This window comes from Peromyscus eremicus, chromosome 8a (genome assembly GCF_949786415.1).
Source record: "Peromyscus eremicus chromosome 8a, PerEre_H2_v1, whole genome shotgun sequence".
Classification (NCBI taxonomy): domain Eukaryota; kingdom Metazoa; phylum Chordata; class Mammalia; order Rodentia; family Cricetidae; genus Peromyscus; species Peromyscus eremicus.
Window position 1 is genome coordinate 52,158,857 of NC_081423.1, and position 22,748 is coordinate 52,181,604.

At 47.5% G+C, this 22,748-nt stretch overlaps 1 protein-coding gene across 1 annotated transcript in view; it reads left to right on the forward strand.

The window, feature by feature from the left end:
- Nucleotides 1-468: 468 nt before the first annotated feature.
- Ctc1 (CST telomere replication complex component 1) overlaps nucleotides 469-22,748 on the forward strand; it is a 24,475-nt gene continuing 2,195 nt past the window's right edge. Inside the window, exons 1-18 of the mRNA XM_059270655.1 lie at nucleotides 469-570; nucleotides 4,971-5,134; nucleotides 6,506-6,743; nucleotides 6,839-7,050; nucleotides 8,630-8,786; nucleotides 14,012-14,290; nucleotides 14,387-14,515; nucleotides 15,769-16,001; nucleotides 16,129-16,306; nucleotides 16,394-16,594; nucleotides 17,768-17,894; nucleotides 18,583-18,697; nucleotides 18,816-19,131; nucleotides 19,225-19,314; nucleotides 19,550-19,743; nucleotides 21,900-21,988; nucleotides 22,083-22,257; nucleotides 22,659-22,736. Coding sequence (XP_059126638.1) covers nucleotides 538-570; nucleotides 4,971-5,134; nucleotides 6,506-6,743; nucleotides 6,839-7,050; nucleotides 8,630-8,786; nucleotides 14,012-14,290; nucleotides 14,387-14,515; nucleotides 15,769-16,001; nucleotides 16,129-16,306; nucleotides 16,394-16,594; nucleotides 17,768-17,894; nucleotides 18,583-18,697; nucleotides 18,816-19,131; nucleotides 19,225-19,314; nucleotides 19,550-19,743; nucleotides 21,900-21,988; nucleotides 22,083-22,257; nucleotides 22,659-22,736 — 3,008 coding nt within the window. The 5' untranslated portion in view covers nucleotides 469-537. The remainder of the gene's footprint in view (nucleotides 571-4,970; nucleotides 5,135-6,505; nucleotides 6,744-6,838; nucleotides 7,051-8,629; nucleotides 8,787-14,011; nucleotides 14,291-14,386; nucleotides 14,516-15,768; nucleotides 16,002-16,128; nucleotides 16,307-16,393; nucleotides 16,595-17,767; nucleotides 17,895-18,582; nucleotides 18,698-18,815; nucleotides 19,132-19,224; nucleotides 19,315-19,549; nucleotides 19,744-21,899; nucleotides 21,989-22,082; nucleotides 22,258-22,658; nucleotides 22,737-22,748) is intronic.

The following is a 22,748-nucleotide window of genomic DNA, read 5'->3' on the forward strand; positions in this document are numbered from 1 at the left end:
TTTTTCCCCGAGACAGCATTTTTCTGTGTAACAGAATTAGTTATCCTGAAACTCGCTCTGAAGACCAGGTTGGCCTCGAACTCACAGATATACACCTGCTCCTGCCTCCTGAGCGCTAGGATTAAAGGCGAGTGCCACCCTATCTAGCCTGTGGCTACTTTTAAGATGCACTTTCTCTGCCTGGTAAAATTAGGGACACTGCAAGATGTTAGGAGCCAAGTGGATTGTGCGCTCCTGTGCTCTCCGGGCCCCACTTCTCAAGAAACACTAGAAGCCTGACTATAGAAGGGAAACAGTAGGTCAGGTCGGTGATGCACAGCTGCAATTCCTGCTGTTGGGCAGAAGCGGAAGGATCGCTACAAATTCAAGGTCAGTGTGCGCCTTAGACTGAAGTCCAGGCAAAAGGGGCGGGGCGGGGCCGACCACAGGTGGATGCTGGGGCGGAGCCAGGGCTGCTCCGTGACGTCACAGGTTCCCTCCCGTGAGCCCTTGCGGCCAGCGTTCCCGCGTTCTTCAGGGTAGGGGTTTGGGCTCGTCATGGCTGCTTGCCGTGCGCAGGCATCTGCCTCCGTGAGTGCTGTTTGTGTGATTCTCGTGGGTTTTTTGTTTTGTTTTTCCACCTTGTTCCGGATTTCCTTTCTTCCTGTACTCCTTCCACCTGCTGTCTGTGGTCGCGGCCTGGGGAGCAGGGGCTTTTCAGGCCGGTGGTTCCACCACGGTCTGAGCCCGGAACACTACTCCGCCCACCTACTCTGGGAGACTGGCAGCAGGTTGTGGGGCTGTGTGTGGCTCCAGGAACCCCTTGACGTATCTGGATGGGAAAGGAGAAACATCCCACTCCTGAGGTTCGTGTAGGAGTTAGCTAGGCGGGAAAGCATTGGAAGAGCATCGTTACTAGGCAGCAGAGCCATGTTGATAAGCAAGAGTTAGAGCAGATGTCTTTTGAAAAACTTAATTCCATTTGGGTGGAGGTGGAGGGGTCAGAACGAATAGCGAACTGTCTTGTCTTGTTGAGCAGGCACTTTCTTGGTAGTTGTTGGTGAAGGAAACCCCTTCACAACAGGAGCTCCTTCCTGGACCCCGGAGTAGGCATAAACCACACCCAAATACCAGTTTTCGCAGAGATCCTTTACTCAGTGAGAAGAAACTTTAAAGTGTCTGCTTTCTGACCTCAGGCTGAGAAACAGCAGCAAATGACCTTGCAGGTGTCATTTTTTTTAAGTGGAGAAGAAGGGGCGGTCTGTTAGAATGGGTTAGGATACGGTGGTAAAGGAGGAGATAGGGAACGAGGCAGAAGGCAAGGGGACAAGGGAAAAGGGGCAGGAGTATTTGTCCTAGAGGGACAACGGACTGCCTCTGGATAGAGAGGAGACAAATGTTGCCCATAGGCAAATGGAGGTTTGTAAAGGTAAAATGGGAAACCCCATGTTAGGATAAGGTGTTTAATTTTAATTGAGTGTGTTAATTAGGTGAGCCAAAGGGGCTTCTGATTGCTGGACTTAAATACTTTAATAGCTGGACCTTGGTCATCTGCCTCAGGAGGAGGAAGTGGCCAAATAAGGAGACAGACCTTGGTGGCTAGCTTTGGGAATATAATCTAACGGTTTTTAGCAAGGCAGAGGGGATGGGGGAGAAGGGCAAGGCCTGCCAGAGCCACCTGCTCAAGTGGGCTAGTGTCCCTTCAGTTGGTGGGTGTTTTAAGACAGTGTCATGTTAACATCACGTGACCCTGGTGCTTGCTGTGTAATCCACTAGGGTAGCCGTGACAAGCCTCGGCCTCCAGGGCACTCTGCATCACAGCACTCCTACACCTCACACTTGGCCTTTGTGTTTGTTACACCACCCCAAACCAAAGCCCACGGGACCTCTTTCATGCTGTGTGTGTGTGTGTGTGTGTGTGTGTAGGGCATATGTGCCACAGCTGACAGAGTTCAGAGGACAGCTTTGTGGAGTTGTTTCTATTTCACTTTTATACCGGTTTCAGAGATCGAACTCTAGTAATCAGGTTTGCACTCCAAGTATCTTTACTGCTAAGCCATCTCACTGGCCCATTTATTATTTGTTCTTAAGTGAGCTTCCTCAAAAGGTCTGTCCCAGCCTTTCAGTTAGTTCTGCAGGAGTTAGAACTACCTCCTCATTACCATTAGAGTCCTGTCTTTGGAGATCAAGGTCCAGAAATCACACCCCTGGCCTTTATTTGAAGGGGGTGGGGACCAGCGTCTCTCTACTTAGCCCTGGCTACCCTGAAACTCACTCCATAGACCATGCTGGCCTTGAACTCACAAAGATCCACCTGCCTCTATATCCTGAGTGCTGGGATTAAAGGGGAGTGTCACCACACTGACCCCAGGCGGTGGTGGCAGTACACCTTTGATCCCGGCAGAGGCAGGTGGATCTCTGTCAGTTTGAGGCCAGCCTGGTCTACTGAGGGAGTTCCAGGACTGTAAGGGCTACACAGAGAAACCAAACAAACAAATAATAAATAAAACCAAACTTGATTTCACTTTGAGACAGTGTTACTACTTTGAGAAACAGGTTTTCAGTGTGTCACACAATGGATAGGACATCAGAGAAATAGCGACAACAGAAAAAGAAAAAAACAAACCTGAAAGAAAACAGTGTACTTCTAGGCTTTGGTTATGTTGATCAAGTGTATCTGGATAATGGATTGGTCCACTGTCTAACACTGAACATGAAAGCAAAGAGAATGTTTGCCGTAGTGAAAACACAAGAATGCTGAGCATTGAAATAATTTAGAGCATTGAAAGTAGTTTTCCAGGGTGCTATAGAAGGGCTGAATGTGGAATACTAACCAGAGGTTAATAGAGAGGCCTTTGGAGGGCCAGAGATAGAGCTGTGATGGTTAGAACTAGCTGGACAGACAAAACGAGTCAAATTGAGTAGGGTTATAGCTTGTATATATTTAGTTTACAGGGACTCAAGTGCTTATGCTTGATTAAAAAAAATAGAATAATTAAAAACTATAACCTTCTGGAGAGTGGTGGTACATGCTTTTAATCCTAGCACTTGGAGGCAGAGGCAGGCAGATCTCTGAGTTTGAGACCAGTCTGGTCTACAGAACGATTTCCAGGACAGCCAGGGCTACACAGAGATACCCTGTCTCAAAAAAACAAACAAAAAAATACACACACACACACACATACACAGAGTCCTAATACAGGCATGATGGTACATGCCTGTAGTCCCAGCATTTAGGAGGCAGAGGCAGGTGAATTTTTGTGATTTTAAGGCCAATTTGGTCTATATATTGGGTTATAGGCCAATCAGGATTACATAGCAAGACCTTGTCTCAAAAAAAAAAAAAAACAAAAACAAAAAACAAAAACAATAGGGGCTGGAGAGATGGCTCAGCAGTTAAGAGTACTGGCTGTTCTTCCAGAGGCTGCAGGATACAGCTTCAGTTCCTGGCACCCATTTGGTTCACACCCATCCTTAACCCCAGTTCCAGGAGATGGGATGGACACCAGGCATTCATGCAGGCAAAACATCCATACATATAAAATGAACATTTTTAGTGTAAGTAAATAAATTAGCCTTTGCCTATGTCCTTGTCTTCTATTAGACATATTCACATATTAAGAGCAGTGATGTGATTTTTTTTTTTATAGACTTAAATTTTTTTTCATGTAATATATTTTGATCTTTTTTCTCTGTCAACTCCTCCTAGATCCTACCCACTCAACTTCATATTCTTTGTCTCTGTCTGAAGACAGAAATATGAAGACACAAATCCAAACCAAAATAATCAAACCAAAAGGTTTCTCTGTGTAGCCTTGGCTGTCCTGGAACTCGCTCTGTAGACAAGGCTATCTTTGAACACAGAGATCTGCCTACCTCTACCTCCCTAGTGCTGGGATTAAAGGCGTGGACTTTTGAAAGCAATTTTTGTCATTTTTACTTTTCAGGTTACTGACTCCATGTAAGATGGAATAACCCTAACCATGGGGCCAGTGCTATGTAGTAGACGTGTGTACAAGGTACTATGGAAGCTCTGTGGTCAGAGTGGCAGTTGACCTGGGATGGCCAGAGAAAGGGCCACAGAGAAATCTTTCCTCCTTCCTTGCTTCCTTCCTTCCTTCCTTCCTTCCTTCCTTCCTTTTTTAAAAATTCATATGGATGTTTTGCCTGCATGTATGTCTGTGCACCATGTGCCTACAGTGTCCACAGAGGCCAGCAGAAGGCATCAGATCTGGATCTGGAGTTACAGACAGTTGTGAGCTGCCATGTGGGTGCTGGGAATTGAACATGGGTCCTCTGGAAGACTTAACCGCTGAGCCATCTCTCCAGCCCCCAGGAATCTGTATTATTTTTTTTTATTTTTATTTTTTTTTTGGTTTTTTCGAGACAGGGTTTCTCTGTGTAGCTTTGCGCCTTTCCTGGAACTCGCTTTGGAGACCAGGCTGGCCTCGAACTCACAGAGATCCGCCTGCCTCTGCCTCCCAGGTGCTGGGATTAAAGGCGTGCGCCACCACCGCCCGGCCAGGAATCTGTATTTCAAGTGAGCATTTTAAGGATAAGTATACGTTTGTTAGAGGAGACAAACTCAAGCTAAGTGGCCACCTGTTTGTCTCTGGCTGCACTTACTATAGCAAGCGCTCTTTTCCATGTAATTACCTTCAGTTTTGGACTAACTTTTAAAACTTCTTCAGGTTGTAAACATTCAACCTTTGATAATCTGGATTTATTTGTTTGTTTGTTTGTTTGTTTGTTTGTTTTTTGAGACAGGGTTTCTCTGTGTAGCCCTGACTGTCCTGGAATGCACTATGTAGACCAGGCTAACCTCAAACTCACAGAGATCTTCCTGTCTCTGCCACCTAAGTGCTGGGATTAAAGGTGTATGCCACTATCACCTGGCGATTTATTTTATTCTAATTCTTCATTTCCCAAAAATCCACTGTTGGGCAGGATGTTCTTGAAGACCCAGTTTTAACTAGATTCACTTTCCTCAGGAGCAAGCTTGGCTTGAGGCTGCCCAGACCTTCATTCAAGCAACCCTTTCCCCAGCTGGCAAGGAGCCTAATAAACAGTTGACTCAGTCAGTAATCGATTGTGTGAAGGAGACGTGGCTGTCCCAGAGGGAGAACCAGGATTTTACGCTGCCCCTGAACTACAGGTAGGGTGGGGTGGGCTTGGTGAGTGGTTGAATTGGTGTTGAGAAGGATATAAGAGTGTGTGGAAAGGCAGGCAGTCCAAACACCCTCATTTGCAGGGTTTTCCTATTCTCCATTCAGCTTTTTTTCCTGAAGTTCTCCTAACTTGGCTTAAGCTACATCTGTAGAGAAGGAGAGTGGGAGTAGAAAGTGATTCAGCTGATGTGGAGTGTGCAACAGTATCCCGTATAGCCATGGATATACTGCCTACCTTAAAAATTCTTAGCATTTTGTCATATTTGCTTTGCTCTTTTTTTTTTTTTTTTTGGTTTTTCAAGACAGGGTTTCTCTGTGTAGTTTTGCGCCTTTCCTGGAACTCGCTTTGTAGACCAGGCTGGCCTCGAACTCACAGAGATCCACCTGCCTCTGCGTCCCAAGTGCTGGGATTAAAGGCGTGCGCCACCACTGCCTGGCTGCTTCGCTCTTTCTTGTAAGATGTAAAGAAGTTTAATGAGCTCTCCTGATAAGTCTGTTTTGATCTGATTCTCCCTTATCTCTTCAAAAGTAATCAACCTGAAGGGAGATGCTGATCCGTACAATCTCAGTATCTATTTGCATATTGTTTTCAGTAGACTCGTACCAGTTTATTCATATAACAGCATACCTCTATATCTTTTTAAATTCTTTTCTTTTTTACGTTAAAGCTATTTTACATATGTGAGTGTTTTACCTGTGTGTATGTCTGTGCACCACATGTGTCCCTGGTGACCATGGAGGCCAGAAGAGGGCATCAGATGCCCTGGGACTGGAGTTACACACAGTTGTGAGCCACCGTGTGGATGCTGGGAATGGAATCTAGGTCTTCCGGAAGAGCAAACAGTGCTTTTTTGTTTGTTTGGTTTGTTTTGAAACAGGGTTTGGGTTTCTCTGTGTGGTCCTGGCTCTCCTGGAACTCACTCTGCAGACTAGGCTAGCCTGGAACTCAAAAGATCCACCTGTCTCTGCCTTCTGAGTGCTGGAATTAAATGTGTGCTCCACCAGCAGCATGCCTGTAGACAGTGCTCTTAACTGCTAAGCCGTTGCTTCAGCTCCTGTGTGTGGAATCTTTAGTGGAATCCTCCATGCACACTTACTTCCTCAGACTGCTGCACAGTCTACTTCATGTCTCTTGATCCCTTGTTGTGGAGCTATTTATCATAGGCTCTCTTCCCATTTCCCTTAGAGGCATTGCCTAACCTGTAGATCTAAACCTCGTCCTTAATTTCATAGGCTCTTTAGTCAAACATGCCCTAGTCCCTGCTCTCCTTCAGCCCTACTTGGACTCCTAGGCGTGTGTCCAGGTTGAGAGTTCTTTAGACGTAACTGATGTGCAGAACTGCTTTCTTTCTTTCCAGCTTTGTCTCGGTACAGAACCTCAAGACCCACCAGCGTCTGCCATGCCGCAGCCACTTGTCCCAGAGCGGCCATGCTCACCAGGCTTGGTCCCAGGGAGCTGGGCCAGGGGGCAGTGTCCTGCCCCGGAAGCCGCTGTTACTTTTAGGGACACTACTAAACCTGTCTGAGGATGTGGAACAGGAGTGCAGGAGTGGAAGCCTGTGTGTGAGAGATAACACTGGAATCGTGGACTGTGAGGTGAGCGGAAGAAGGGACCCGCTGCCTCCAGTATGAGCAGGAGTGGTACACCAGCTGCTAAGGCCCTGCTAACCTGTGGCTTTGATCTTTTCCAGCTTACAGATCTAGACCTTTCTTGGTTGGGCCATCTCTTCCTGTTCCCCAGTTGGAGTTACCTCCCTCCTGCCAAGAAGAATTCCTTGGGGGAAGGGCACTTGGAGCTGTGGGGTACCCCCGTGCCAGTATTTCCTTTGCCTATCCGTCTTGGCCCTCTCGCGCCTATCCCTGTCCTCTACCCAGAAAAGGCGTCCTACCTGCTCAGATACAGGTAATTTCCACTCTGAAGGAAGAAAGGACTGTTGTGAAACCCAGAGGATGATGGTACTTCTGTTGGGAAAAAGACGTTTGACAGTAACATAGGTGGAACAAGGGAGTGATGGGGGTTTGAATGTCAAGAAAGTCATGAGGAGGGACTGGAGAGATGGCTCAGTGGCTAAGAGCACTGACTACTCTTCCAGAGGACCTGGGTTCAATTCCCAGCACCCACATGGCAGCTCACAACTGTCTGTAACTCCAAGATCTGACACCTTCATATGTTATCTGACACCCTCACACAGGCAAACACCGATACACATAAAATAAAAATAAATAACTTTAAAAAAAAAAAAAAGTAAGTCATGAGGAAGGCTCTGAACTGGTTGTGGCTCACCTCCGTAATCCCAGCACTTAGGACACTGAAGCAGGAAGCCTGCTGCCTATTTAGTGAGTTCCAGGTCAGCCTGGGCCTCAGTGTGAGTTCCCTTATCAAAAGATGGGGAAAAATAGGCTGTAGAGATGGCCCAGTGGTTAAGAGCACTGTCTGCTCTTTCAGAGGACCTGGGTTTGATTCCTGGCACTCTCATGGTTCACAACCATCTGTATTTCCAGTTCCAGGGGATCCAGCACCCTCATTGGCCTTCCTGTGCAGCAGGCATGCACGTGGTACACAGATATACATTCAGGGAAAACATTCATACATATGAGATAAGATAATTTTTTTTTTTTTTCAAAAGAAAAGAAACCCAAGAAGTCCTTTTAGTGTATGTGTGTGCACACGTGCACGTGCTGGTCAGAGGACATCCTCAGGTGCCATTCCTCAGACACTGTCGGCCTTCTTAGTTTTGGAGATAGGGTCTCCAGCTGGCCTGTAAGTTAGGTTGGCTGGCCATTTAGACCTACCTGTCTTCATCTCCCACCACAGAGATTAGGCCAAAACGCTTATTTTTCTTTTTTTTCTTTTTTTTTTTTTTTCAAGACAGGGTTTCTCTGTGTAGCTTTGCGCCTTTCCTGGAACTCACTCTGTAGCCCAGGCTGGCCTCGAACTCACAGAGATCCGCCTGCCTCTGCCTCCCGAGTGCTGGGATTAAAGGCGTGCGCCACCACTGCCTGGCTTCAAAACGCTTATTTTTTAAGTTCTAGGAATAGAACTTGTGCTTAGAAGTCAGACAAGTGCTATCTCCCTGATCCCCAAGAGGATTCTTTGCACTTGCGTGCGTGCGTGCGTGCGCGCGCGCGTGTGTGTGTGTGTGTGTGTGTGTGTGTGTGTGTGTGTGTGTGTGTATAACCTCCCTTTATAACACACAGTTACACAGAGGTCAGAGAACAATTTGTGGGAGATGGTTCTCCTTCCACCATGTTGTTCCCTGGATCAAAATCCAGACCTCATCCTTGGCACTTTTCCCAGCAGAAAACTGACTCCTGAGGAAATATACCTTGTCTGAGGGCAAGAGGGGTTGGAAAGGTTTTAGATAATAGCTTTGAATTATGGACATTTTACATTGCTACAAGATTGTTCTTCACAGTGGAAGGGAAGACTTGTATAGAGGAAAAAGGGAGAAATGAAAATGTCTTTTTTCTTCTTTCCTTAGAAAGAAGCACAAAGTAAAGGAGCCAAATCTGGCTGGGAAACTGGTCCGTCTGAGTGCCCTGGTGATAACTCAGAACAAAAGATACTTCGTCCTGACACTTGGTGAATTATCCCAAGCTGAGAGCCAAGCTGGCAGCCAGGTGTCCGTCATTGTACAGGTGAGGAGTAGGGTCAAGTCTGGCCTGTGGGAGTAGAAGGGGTGTTAGAGCAAGAGAACAACATAGGGACAGCCACATAGTACCGGGAGTAAGCCCGACGCAGAAGGACAGCGGAAGGACAGACGTCACATTTCCTCTGTGTAGTATCTGCATTAGTAATACTAAAGTAGGAACTGTGGAAGAAGGAAGGGGTCTAAAGGCAGGCAAGGAAGGGATGATGGGAGAGAAGGAAGACAGAGCTGAGGCGATGGCTTAGTAAAGGACTTTCCCTCCAAGCATGAGTTTGATCCTCATGTAAGAAGCTGGCCACAGAAGCATGGCCTGTAATCCCAGTGACAGTGAAATGGGAAGTAGAGGTGGGCAGAGCCCTGGAACCTGCTAGCCTAGCCTTTTTGTGGAAGTTCCAGACCAGCGAGAGGCCTGCCTCAAGGGGTAGAAGACTTTCTGAGAAATGACCCCTGAGATTGTTTTTGACGTCCATGTGAACGGGCACAGGTACATCTGCCCACATGTCACCTACACACACAGAAGAAAGATGGATGTGGATTTGGGGGCTCATGCTTTTAATCCTTACATTTGGGAGGCAGAGATAGGCAGATCACTGAGTTTGAGGACAGCCTGATCTACATAGCAAGTTCCAGGTCATCCAAGGCTACAATAGTGATCCTTGTTTAAAAGAAAAAAGGAGAGGGGCTAAAGAGATGGCTCAGCAAGTTTGATTCCCAGAGGACCTAAGTTTGGTTCCCAGAACCCACATGACACCTCACAGTGGTTTATAATTCCAGTTCCAAAGGATTCAGTTTGAGCACTGCATGCAGATAGTACACAGACGTGCATGTGTGGAAAACACCCATACACACAAAATTGAAATAAATAAATTATTAAAAAGAATGACAGGCCAGGTGGTGGTGGTACATGACTTTAATCCCAGTACTCAGGAGGCAGAAGCAGACCGATCTCTAAGTTCGAGGCCAGCCTGGTCTACAGAGTGAGTTCCAGGACAGCCAGAACTATTTCACTGAGAAACCCTGTCTTGAAAAACCAAAAAAGAAAAAAAGAAAAAGAATGACAGAGATACTGAGTGGTGGTGCACGCCTTTACCCCCAGCACTCAAGAGAGAGAGGCAGGAAAATCTCTGAGTTCAAGGACAGCCTGGTCTACAGAGTGAGTTCCAGGACAGCAGGACTACACAGAGAAACCCTGTCTTGAAAAACTAAAGAAAGAGGCTAGAGAGACGACTTAGTGGGTAAAGTGGTTTTATATAAGCATGAGGACCTTAGTTCAGATCCCAGCACCCATGTAGGAGCTGGATGTGGCAGCATGCCCCCTTAGCCCCAGTGCTATGGAGTGGAGACGGACAGAAGGCAGAAGCTCACTGGGTGCCCCAGTGCTATGGAGTGGAGACGGACAGAAGGCAGAAGCTCACTGGGTGCCCCAGTGCTATGGAGTGGAGACGGACAGAAGGCAGAAGCTCACTGGGTGCCAGTCTAGCAAGTTCCTGTGCTCTGAGGTTCGGAGAGAGCAGTTCTGTCTCAAAAAATAAGATAGAAGGGCTATAAAGAAGGCTCAGCAGTTAAGAGAACTTGGTTCAGTTCCCAGCGCCCACTTGGTGGCTGACAACCATCTCTAAGTCCGGTTCCAGGGAATCCATTGCTCTCTTCTGAACTCCACAGGTATGTGGTGCACATAATGCAAGCAAAACACTCATATACACATAAATAAATAAGCAAATCTTTTTTTACAAAACTGATAGAGAAGTGATTGAAGAAGACATTCTGACACCAACCTCTGGCCTCCACATGCACTTGTACAGATGAGCACACATGTCCCCTGTGTACATACAAACATATGTACACAAAAACAGGTATTACATGTTGTCTCTCATATGTGGAACCTAGATTTGTTTGTGGAGACTGGGTCTAGTGTAGCTTTGAACTCTTGGTCTTCCTGGTTTCATCTCCCGAGTGCTAGGGTTCTGACAGGCCTGTCACCCTGTCAGGTAATAGGACACAGGACGTGAGAGTAGAAGGAAGGCCATCTGGAGAGGAAGGGCACCTGGGGAGGAGGGAGGAGATTCCAGGAGGATTTCATGAGGAGAAGAATAGGAGCTACGTACTGATAGACGTGTGAGAATGTCACAGCCATATTTTATGTGCTTACTAAAATAATAAATAGATGTTAAGAAGGCCATCTCTCAGCATCGCAGAGGACTGGTTCCTGAGGATGCGTAAAGGGATGGGTGACATGACTCATTGGGAAAAGACGCTTGTTGCCAAGCCTGAAGACTTTGAGTTTGACCCCAGAGCTCACATGGTAGAAGGATAAAACCAGTTCCTGCAAGTTGTTCTCTGACTTCCACGTGTCTGCTTGTGTGCACACATATATACAAAATTTAAGTGGAGGGCCGTGGTGGTGCACCCCTTTAATCCCAGCACTTGGGAGGCAGAGGCAGGTGGATCTCTGTGAGTTCGAGGCCAGCCTGGTCTGCAAAGTGAATTCCAAGACAGCCAGGGCTGTTACACAGAGAAACTCCATCTAGGAAACCACAAAAAAGTAAAAGTCAGGCCTGAGGAAGTATGGAAGGATTAGGAGTTCCAGGCCATGGGAGAGTTCATGGGAGTTCAAAGCCTGGAGAGATAGCTCTGGTCAAGAGCACTGCCTGCTTATTCCAGAGGTCCTGAGTTCAACTCCCAGCCATGGTGGTTCACAACCATCTATGAGATCTGGTGCCCTCTTCTGGCATCCAGTTATTCCTGCATGCAGAACATTGTTTATGTGATAAATAAATCTTTTTTGGTTTTTCGAGGTAAGGTTTCTCTGTGTAGCTTTGCACCTTTCCTGGATCTCACTCTGTAGACCAGGCTGGCCTTGAACTCACAAAGATCTGCCTGCCCCTGCCTCTGCCTCCCGAGTGCTGGGATTAAACGCGTGTGCTACCACCGGCCCAACTTGATAAATAAATCTTAAACAAACAAACAAACAAACAAACAAAAATCTGGACTGGGCAGTGGTGGTGCATGCTTTTGATCCCTGTGAGTTCGAGGCCAGACTGGTCTACAGAGCGAAATGCAGGGCAGGCACCAAAGCTACACAGAGAAACTCTGTCTCAAAAAACAAAACAAAACAAAAATCAAGGCCATCCTCAGCTACATAGCAAGTTTGAAACCATAATGTGCTTAGAAGCCAGGTATGGTTGCTCATATCTGTAAGTCTAGTATATCTACAGGAATATTGTCATGAATTTGAGGCCATCCTGGGCTACAGAGTGTGGCCCTGTCTCAAAACCAAAACAAGCAGCAACAACTTATTCAAACAAACAAACAAACAAACAGAATCCAGGACCTATGGTAGGACTGGACTCTACCTGAATCACTTACCCTGCTTTGTAGTCTGAAGAAATGTCTCCCTGGACACAGTAGCATACAAACGAACGGACTTTGCCTGTCATTAGAAGTTATTCTAATTGTCCGAGTGTTCTGACTATTGTAGTATTAAAAATGCAACACTCCAGGCAACGCAGCAGTATAACGTAGTATTGCAAATAGTGGATGGTGTAGTCTTTAGGTGCTGCCACAGAACAGCTAGAGTTAACTACCGTGAGGTAGCCAAACTTGAGTTGGAGCTTTTAAAGTATGGACAAGTTTTGGAATCTCGGGCTTTGTGCTTACGAGGCACTGTTCTACCACTGAGCTGTGTCCCCAGCTCTGCTCTTTTTGTTTATTTATTTTTAAGATTGTGAGACAGAGTCCAGGTTGCACAGTCTGGCCTTGAGCTCATCTTGTGGCTCAGGTGGGCCTTGAATTTAGGTTCAGGATTGAGCATCCCTATCTGAAATCTTAAATGCTCAAATATCTGAAACTGAATGAAGACATGACACCACCTGAGCGTATGTAATAGACTCAAGTTAAAACACAGGCATACTAAACATATTCTATAGATTACTGCCTCCATGCTGTATAGATAAGATGCATAGGAAACACAAATGGATTTCATGTTTAGAATCGCTTTCCATCTACAAGACATCTTATAATATAGATGCAGGTACTCTAGAATCTAGAAAACCTTGGATATTTCTGGTTGTATTTCAGATAAGAGATAGCAACCTTAGGGCTGAGAAATGGTTCAGTGGTTAAGAACACACGTTCCTCTTAAAGAAGATCTGAGTTCTGTTTATAGCACCTGCATTTGGGTGCATCACAAGTGCCTGTAACTCCAGCCCCAGGAGAAGCTGATGCCTCTAGCCTCCATGGGCAGAAGTTGATAAGTTTTAAAAGTCTGAAAAAAGAAAATGTGAGGGCTGGAGAGATGGCTCAGCGGTTAGGAGCACTGGCTGCTCTTCCAGAGGTCCTGAGTTCAATTCCCAGCAACCACATGGTGGCTGAAAACCATCTGTAATGAGATCTGGTTCCCTCTTCGGGCCTGCAGGGATATGTGCAGACAGAACACTGTATACATAATAAATAAATAAATCGTTTAAAAAAAATCTAAATTTCTTTAAAAAAGAAAAAGAAAAAAAAAAAAAGAAAAGAAAACGTGAGATCAGCCAGTATTCCTCTCTGGGCTTTCTTCAACTCTACCTTCATTCATTAGCCTTCTTGGTCTTTCTACCTCATCCTCACTTTTTCTTCCCAACCTTGTGAGGGCTGGACTTGTAGCTCAACGGTAGAGTGCCTGCCTAGCATGCACGAAGTTCTGGGTTTGATTCCCCTGTATGATAAAAGAAAAAATTAAAAGGAAGATTTTATTAAATGTGTATTTTTTTGATACATGTTATATTTCGCTCTATATTATTACTTAGGTTTTTGTCTTCCCAGTGATTTAAAACATGTTAAAGAGGAATGAGAGCCGGGCGGTGGTGGCGCACGCCTGTAATCCCAGCACTCGGGAGGCCCAGGCAGGTGGATCTCTGTGAGTTCGAGGCCAGCCTGGTCTACAGAGCGAGATCCAGGACAGACTCCAAAGCTACAGAGAAACCCTGTCTCAAAAAAAAAAAAAAAAAAAAAAAAAGAGTTTAACACTGGTCTTGAGCCCAGCCTGGGCTGTGTGAGACCTTGTCTGAAACAAAACAAAACAACAAAAACCCAACCAAACAACAAATAAGCAGACGATGAAGAGGTAAGAGGAGAATCAAGGTCTTTGGCGTCAAACTGATGGGAGGGCCTTTGGCAGAAGCGCAGCATTGGGGCCTGGTGTCTTATGTACAATGTTAACTTTGCCCAAGCCAGATTCCTGCCCAGATGGTGTGGCACCGAGTCCTTCGGCCTGGGAGGACCTATGTACTGACCAAATTGCGAGTAACGAAGACCCGAGGTCACCATTACTCTATTTGGACAACCATTCCATCTTCAGATCTGGTACCGCTGAGACCAGATTATGTACAAGAGCTGGAGCTGGACATAACCTTCTTGGAAGCTGACCTTATACCACTTCCCCAGCGCACAAACTCCAAAGACAGCGGCAGGCAAGAAGGTCTTTTCCGGAATTCCAAAGTCTTACATTATTTGGTGAGTGAAAGGAACTGATCCTAGAGATTGTGGCTAAGAAATGTGAGCCGTCAAAGAAGGAAACGGTGGCCAACTGGATCTCTGTCCTCTGTGCAGGGGACAGTCACTGAGGTGTTGAATGAGTCTGCCGGCCTCTACGTTCTAGATGGGGAGCTGATTCTCTGCCTGGCATACCAGCATATCCGTGGCCTCAGGCGGGTGATTCGACCAGGGGTCCGTCTGGAGGTATGTCAGATATCCAACCTGGAGTTGACGGGAGATGATGGGTGACCTCAGAGAGAATGAGGTTTGATAGAAAGTGAGACTCAGGGTGTGGGAACAATCGCCACCTCTGCATGAGGTTGCTGGCGTCTTACCTTGACTCTTGTTTATTTTTTTGCTTATTTATTTGTTTAAAGATTTAGTTCTTAATTGTGTGTATTTGTATGTGTGGAGGTGGGGGTAGTATTTGTACATGAATATAGTGTCTTGCAGAGGCCAGGAGAGGTCATCAAATCCCCTGGATTGGAAGTTTAGGCGGTTGTGACACACACACACACACCCGCAGTGAGTGCTGGGAACTGAACTTAGGTGCTCTGCAAGAGTGGTGCTTTCTGTAAGTGTGAGCATCTCTCCAGCTCTGGGGGAGTTTCTTGTCTCCTTTATTTGTTTGTTTTGAGTCAGGGTCTCACTGTGTTGCCCTGGCTGGTCTGAAACTTACTCTGTAAAACAAGCTGGCCTGGGGCTGGAGAGAGGGCTCAGAGGTTAAGAGCACTGCTTGTTCTTCCAAAGGTCCTGAGTTCAATTCCCAGCAACCACATGGTGCCTCACAACCATCTGTAATGAGATCTGGTGCCCTCTTCTGGCCTGCAGGGATATGTACAGACAGAACACTGTATCCATAATAAATAAATAAATCTTAAAAAAAACAAAAACAAGGGCTGGAGAGATAGCTCAGAGGTTAAGAGCACCGACTGCTCTTCTAGAGGTCCTGAGTTCAATTCCCAGCAACCACATGGTGGCTGACAACCATCTATAATGAGATCTGGTGCCCTCTTCTGGCCTGCAGTCATACATGCTGTTAAATAAATAAATTTAAAACAAAAACAAAAACAAAAACAAGCTGGCCTGAACTTAACAGAGATCCACTTGCCTCTGCTCTGGAGTGCTGGAATTACAGGCTTGTGCTTTCCTTGTTTTGTTTTTCGAGACAGAGTTTCTCTGTGTAGCTTTGAAGCCTGTCCTGGACTTGCTCTGTAGACCAGACTGGCCCTGAACTCACAGAGATCCGCCTGGCTCTGCCTTCTGAGTGCTGAGATTAAACACGCTCACCCCCACTGCCAAGCATCATGTCCTTTATTTAGGTCTCAGTAGCTTCTGTGTAGCTGAAGATGGCCCTTAATCTTCCAGTCTTCCTGCCTCCTGCCTCTACCCCCAAGTGCTGGGGTTCCGGGTGTATACCATAAACCGTTTACCTCTGCTCTTCTGTTTTCCTGCAGCTCCGAGATGTTCATCTCCTCCAGTCAGTGGGTGGAGGAACAACAAGACCCGTTCTAGCACTCTGTCTCCATGGCACCGTTCTTCTTCAGAGCTTTTCTCCTCTTAAGCCTGAGACTTTGCCATCCTTCAAAGTTCATGGTGCCTCCTTGTATGAGCAACTCGTGTGGGAACGTCAGCTAGGACTTCCCTTATACTTATGGGCTACCAAGGCGCTGGAGGAGCTGGCCCGCAAGTGAGGAGGGTGGACATTGAAGGTCTTGGGTGGAGAGGGGCGTGGGAGGGTGACTGTCTGTAGGGGAAGCAGGATCCTGGAAGGGACAGATCTTGGGGAAGTGACTGTCCTTCTCTCCCTGGTCAAGGCTGTGTCCCTATGTGTTGAGATACCACCAGTTCCTGAAGCATTCCTCTCCTGGGAACCCCAGCTTGGCACTGCAGCTCCTGACTCCCTCCTGGGATGGTCTTATTCCACGTGGCACCCCCGGTCGGCATGCACACAGTGAGATCCTGGAAGAGCCACATAACTGTCCCCATCAGAAAGTATGAGAATGTGGGGAAAGACTGGCAGCAGCTGCTGCTTGGCACCTGGCACAGGGGACACACTCTGTTCTTTCTTCTCCCCAACAGTACACTCAGCTGCAGACTCCCTGCTCTTTCCCTACCTTACTCGACCTGGCAGAGGAGGGGCAGCGTAGGGCCTGGGCTGCCTTTGACCCAAAGGCCCTTCTGCCTCTCTCAGAAGCTGCCCACCTGACCAGCTGCCAACTGAATCGCCACCTAGCCTGGTCCTGGCTCTGCCTGCCATCCTGTGTGTTCCAGCCAGCCCAGGTAAGGGGACTTTGGGTGGCTTGGGACTACTTTTTGTGTCTTCATGACCACTTCCTGTTCAGCTCACTGGTTGTCGTTGTGGTGGTTTTAGTTCTTTGCTTTTGTCATTTGTTTTGTCTTTTTTTTGTTTTGTTTTGTTTTGTTTTTGTTTTTGTTTTTCGAGACAGGGTTTCTCTGTGTAGTTTTGGTGCCTGTCCTGGATCTCTGTCTATAGACCAGGCTAGCCTTGAACTCACAGAGATCCGCCTGGCTCTGCCTCCTAGTGCTGGGATTAAAGGCGTGCACCCGGGCTGCTTTTGTCGTTTGGCTGTGCTGGTTTTCTAATTAGACTGCAGTGTCTGTTCTCACCAATTTGTAATCATAGCTTGGGTTAGGTGTGGTGCTGCACGCCTTTAATCTTAATGCTTAGGAGGGGAGAAATGTGTGGGTGAGTTAGGCCAGCCTGGACTACATAGTGAGACCCTGTTGCAAACAACAACAAACAAAAACCCCTCTGTTTCAGGGTACATAGGTTCCACAGTTTCAGGCTAGCCAGAGTTAAACAGTGAGACCCAGAGTCAGCGAGATGGCTTGGGTAAAGCTCTTGGTGTCAAGAGTGGTGACTGAGTTTGAGTCCCAGAATCTACATGGTGAAAGAAGAGAACTGACTCCCTTAAGAGCCTCTGACCTCCACATGAGTTACATGACACCCTCAATAAAGGTCATAAAACAAACCCAAAAACTGTAGCTTGGAATATAGAATCCTGGGGGTTCTGCTTTGTGTTTCTGTTGTTGAGTTTTCTCCGCTGAGGCAGTCTTGCTGTAGCCCAGGCTGGCCTCGAACTCCCAGAGGTCTTGCTACCTCAGCTTCCTGATTACTGGGACTCTAAGCGTGTACCACTGTGCTCAATTGTGCAACTTAGTTCTTAGTCCTACATGTATGAGTGCTTGTCTTTGTTACACTAATATTTAAACAGTACATGACACGTGGTAGATGCTCAGGGGAATTATATTTTATTTTTATTTTGAGACGGATCTCACTGTGAACCCTGGCTGGCCTGGAACTCATAGTATGGACTAAGACAGCCTCAAATTTGGAGTAGTCCTTCTGCCTCTGCCTTCTAAGTACTGGGCTTACATCCAGCCCTCTCTGTTTCTTTAATAACCAGTAGCTTGGCTTTTCTTTTCCTGCAGGTTCTCCTTGGGGTGCTGGTGGCTTCATCTCATAAAGGTTGTCTGCAGCTTCGGGACCTGAGAGCTTCACTGCCCTGCATGCCCTTGACTGAGAATTCGCAGCCCCTCACTGACCCAAAGCTTATAGGTGTGACGTTGAGAGATGGAAAGGTGGTGTGGGGGGTGGGTGGGCTGTAGAGTTCTCAGGGTCCAGGGGACCAGGAGGAGGCATCTATCGAGGTGGAGAAGTTTGAGAGGCTGGGAGTCATGGAGAGAAGAGGAGCCAGAGCTACAACTCCAGACATCCATCTCTACTACACGGCTCCTAAACATGCACCTTCCTGCTTCCTACAGTCATAATTTGGAAGAACACTACTCTTGTTTGACTTGTTAGGATTCATAGCGAGGAGCTTGGCATGGTGGCACATGCCTTTAATCCCAGTAGAGGCAGGTGGATCTCTGTGAGCCTGATCTACATAGCAAGTTCCAGGACAGCCAGAGCTATGTAATAGAAACTATCTCAAAAACAAACAAACAAAAAAGGGAAGAAGCCCTAGAGGGGAAAACTGGTTAGACTCAGAAAAAGGCATGTTAGAGATTTGGGGAAAGAGTAACAAAGGCCTTTAGCCCATGGAACCAGGGGCAGGATTGTATATGCATGTGGAATGGTTTCTGCTTGGAGCGGTTGCGTAGGGGCTGATACGATCCGCTGTGGACTCCCCGTCAGAAGAGGGCATTGGCTCAGGGCTGGGATGGACACAGACCTGCCGGGTGCTCTGCCTCACGGCTTTCCCCACAGTTCCTTTCTTCTGAGATAGAGAGCTTCCTTCATCTAGGCTGCCTGGTGCGGGTGGAGAAGTTCCAGCTGGTGGTAGAGAGAGAAGTCGGGAGCAGTTTCCCTTCCTGGAAGGAGCTGGACATGGCGGGCTTCGTCCAGAAGAAGCAGGCCAGGTCAGTGCTGGAGTGATGCCTGTCCTCCTGGGTCTGAGGGGAAGGAAACACTTGGGTGTGGGCACTTGGGGTCCAGATCACTATTCCTGCATCACAAAATATCTGTCTCTTCCAACAGAGTCTATGTCCAATTCTTCCTGTCTGACGCTCTGATCCTGCCTGTGCCCAGAACCACCTTTGATTCCAAGTCACCTCAGACAGACCCCTCCTGCCCAGAGGAACCCCATGTGGGACAGAGCCGGCTGTTTTTGCTGTCCCACAAGGAGGCCCTCATGAAACGTAACTTTTGTGTCCTTCCGGGAGCCAGATTACAGCCTCCGAAGCCCACCCTGAGTTTCTGTGTGTCAGGAACTTGGCTTTGTGGCACACAGAGGAAGGAGGGATCTGGATGGGGCCCACCTGAGTCTCTAGGAGTTGAGAACAAGGATCAAAAGGTAAACCGGGACTCAGGTACTTAGGGCCTGCCCTCACCTGCCCTAGGCTCCGCACTGGGGGTTCAGTGCTGTGCCGTGCGTCCTTCCTCCCAGGTCTCCCTCATCTTCCTTGGCTCTTCAGTTCGATGGTTTCCATTCTTGTACCCAAACCAAGTCTACCGCCTCGTGGCTCCCGGCCCCTCAGTGAGTGCTTTCTTCTCTCCCATTAGAAAGCTGGTCGGGGGGCTGGAGTCTGGAGCAGGCATCCCAGTGTGGGTCCTCTAGGTCTCTTGGAAGAGGCTGAATTTAGAGGGACGGAATGATGGTTGGGATCCCTGCCTTCACCAGGCTCCAGGAAGAAATCAGCATTGGAAGACTTAGGGAACTTTGTTCTGGCCTAGGCACACGCAGAAGCAATTGTCTTCATGTTTCCCAGCAGACACCAATGTTGTTTGAGACACAGGGTTCGTCTGGCCCATCTCAGCGTCCTCTGGAACTGGCTGGCACACAGTCTTGCCTCACTGTCCAAGAGGAGTGGACCCTGGAACTTGGGAGCTCTCAGGACGTGCCTAATGTACCAGAGATCTCCAAAGCACTGCCTGAGTCCTCGCTGACCCACCTGCTTAGTGACAAGTAAATGTCCTGCATCACTTCTGCTGCTTTTGGCCATGCTCTCTTTGTGCGCTACACATTTCTCCAACGTGACTTAGCCTGTAGAGGAAGGATGTCACTGTGAAAGGAAGGTTCTATTTCAGGCTGCCTCTTCTGGAATTCCACCTTCCCCTGTCCCATGTCGTCCCCCCCCCCCCCCCCGTGTCCCCCCGTCGTCCCCCCCCCCCCCCGTGTCGTGTCCCCCCCCCCCCCCCTCCGTATTTTGTTTGTTGGTTTTGAGACAGGATCTCAAAGCCAGGCTGGTCTTGATGCTGCTCTGTAGCTGATCTTTGATTCTTGTTCCACCTCCTAAATGTTGTGCACTGTCTCACCCAGTTGAGCAAATGTTCTCACAGGAAGGAAAAGCTTTAGCAATAAAAGGAAACAGAAACCCAAAAAATACAAGGAAGAAGATGGAAATGTAGAGAAGGACCTTTGTTTAGTGTGGCATGTAGTTGGTGGATGAACACAGGAACGTGGTATTTCATAGGCGCTTTTGTAGGTAACTCCAAGTGTGAATGAAAAAGCTGTTTCCTGTGTATAATTTTTATGAGACTGGTCTTTATTACTTAAAGAGAGTATGAGCCAAGCATGGTGGTGTACATGTTTAATCCAAGCACTTAGAAGACAGAGGCAGGCAGATCTCTGTGTGTTTGAGGCCAGCCTGGTCTACATAAGGAGTTTGGGCCATCCAGGGCTAAGTGGTGAGATGTTGTCCCAGAAAAAGAAGGGGGAGGAAAGTGAATATAGAGGACTGATGCTCAGTGGCTGAGAGAACTGGCTGTTTTTCCAGGGAACTTGGGTTCGATTCCCAGCACCCACATGGCAGCTCACAACTGTCTGTAACTCCAGTTCCAGGGGACCTGGCATCTTCTTCTGGCTTCTTAGGGTCTTGGTGCACAGACAGATGCAGGAAAAATACCCATGCCCATAAAATAAAAGTTAAAGAAGGGGTTGGGGATTTAGCTCAGTGGTAGAGCGCTTGCCTAGCAAGCACAACGCCCTGGGTTCGGTCCTCAGCTCCAAAAAGAAAAAAAAAAAAAGTTAAAGAAAAAGTAAATGTAGATTGGGAGTTGGGAGGTGGTGCATGCCTATAATTCTAGCACTCAGTCCTGAGGTGGTGCTACCATTAGTTTTAAGAGAGATCTTGTCTAAAAAATAACAAACAAACAACAACAAAAAAAAATCCAAGAGTCAAAGGAGAATTGTCTGTAATTTTTATGAGATTGATCTTTATTATTAGAAGTGAATGTAGACTGGAGTGTATTTGGGTGGTGGTGGTGCACACCCTTAATCCCAGCACTTGGGTGGATCCCTGAGTTCAAGGCCAACCAGGTAAACAGAGCAAGTTCCAGGACAGCCAGGGCTACACAGAGAAACCCTGTCTTAAAGAAAAAAAAAAAAAAAAAAGAGGAAGAGGGAAGAAGAAGAAGTACAAGGAGGAGGATAAGGTAGTAATACATTTGTACCCGTTGTGCTCGGGCACCTGAGGCAGGAGAGTTGCTGAAGATTTGAAGTCAGCCTGGGTTATATAGCAAGACCACACACACACATCTCAAAGGATTAAAACAGAAGAGTAAAGTCAAAATGAGTGTTTCCTAGAAATCTGCATCTTCAGGAGGGCCTTGAGTCCTGGAGCATAAGACTAAATGATGGGCTAGCTGGGACTCTAGCTACAAATGCGGGGGGTGGGGGGGGTGGGAGGGGTGTTGGGGGGGGTGTTGGAGGGCTTCTAGAGAGGCCGCTGACTCCACTGCGGTAGATTTCTTTTTTCTTTTTTTTCTTTTTTGTTGTTGTTTTCCAGACAGGGTCTCTCTGTGCACCCTTGGCTGTCCTGAACTTACAAGAGACCCGCTTGCCTCTGCCTCCAGTGTGCTAGGATTAAAGGCACACACCACCACCACCACCACCACCACCACCACCACCGCCGCCGCCTGGCAGATTTCTTTTTTGTTTTAAAGTTAGGTAGGCTTTGAATCTCTGTTACAGGCCCATTTTTCTCAAATGCCCTTTTACTTTTAGCTCAAGGCTTTCTAGGCCCTGGTGTGTGGCGTTCTAGCAGATAAGATGGCTCCTTTTCATCTTGTGAGCTGATCTCTCAGTTGTGGGTTTCCTCATGTGTTTCTTTCTCTTCTCAGCATCTCCAATTCCTTGGTGTCTTTCTCTGCTGAAATTTTGTCTCGGATACTATGTGAACCACCTCTGGCCCTTCGCCGGATAAAGCCTGGTAATGTCCTTGCTGCTGGGGGAATGTTTGAATTAGAGCAATGGGACCTTGTAGTCCTGGCTGATCCACTAGCCACCTTTCCCTCTATCTGTAGAGAATGCTGGGGCTGTTAAAACGGGCGTGAAGCTAACGGTAGCTCTAGAAATGGATGACTGTGACTATCCCCCTCACCTGGACATATATATCGAAGAGCCACACTTGCCTCCCCAAATAGGACTCCTTCCAGGAGCCCGAGTCCACTTTAGCCAGCTGGAGAAAAAGATTTCCAGGTGAAGACCTGTGTTGTATGGCCATACCTCCTTTGCTTACTGATGTCCTGTTGAACACTCACCCTCACCTAACTGTGCTACAAGGACACCTTTCTTTGCTAGTACTATTTTGTTTTGTTTTAGGACAGAGTTTCACTATGCAGTCCTGGCTATTCTGCAACTTCCTGTGTAGCCCAGGCTAGCCTCAAACTTAACACCATCCTCCTGCCACTGCCTCTGTCTCCCAAATTCTAGGAATACCGTGCTCAGCTTTGCTGTGGCTTTGGTTGTTAGTCTGGTGTCTTCCTCTGTTCTTGCTGTGGTAGAGCTGAGGGCATGTCCCTGGGAGAGGCATGCCCTCCTCAGCTCGGTGCCTACCCAGCCTGCTTGCTCTCTGCTCATCACTGCTCTTTTATCTGCAGATCCAACATTGTTTACTGTTGTTTCCGGCCGTCCACTTCCGTGCAGGTCCTGAGCTTCCCCCCAGAAACGCAAGCCAGGTAGGTCAGTGT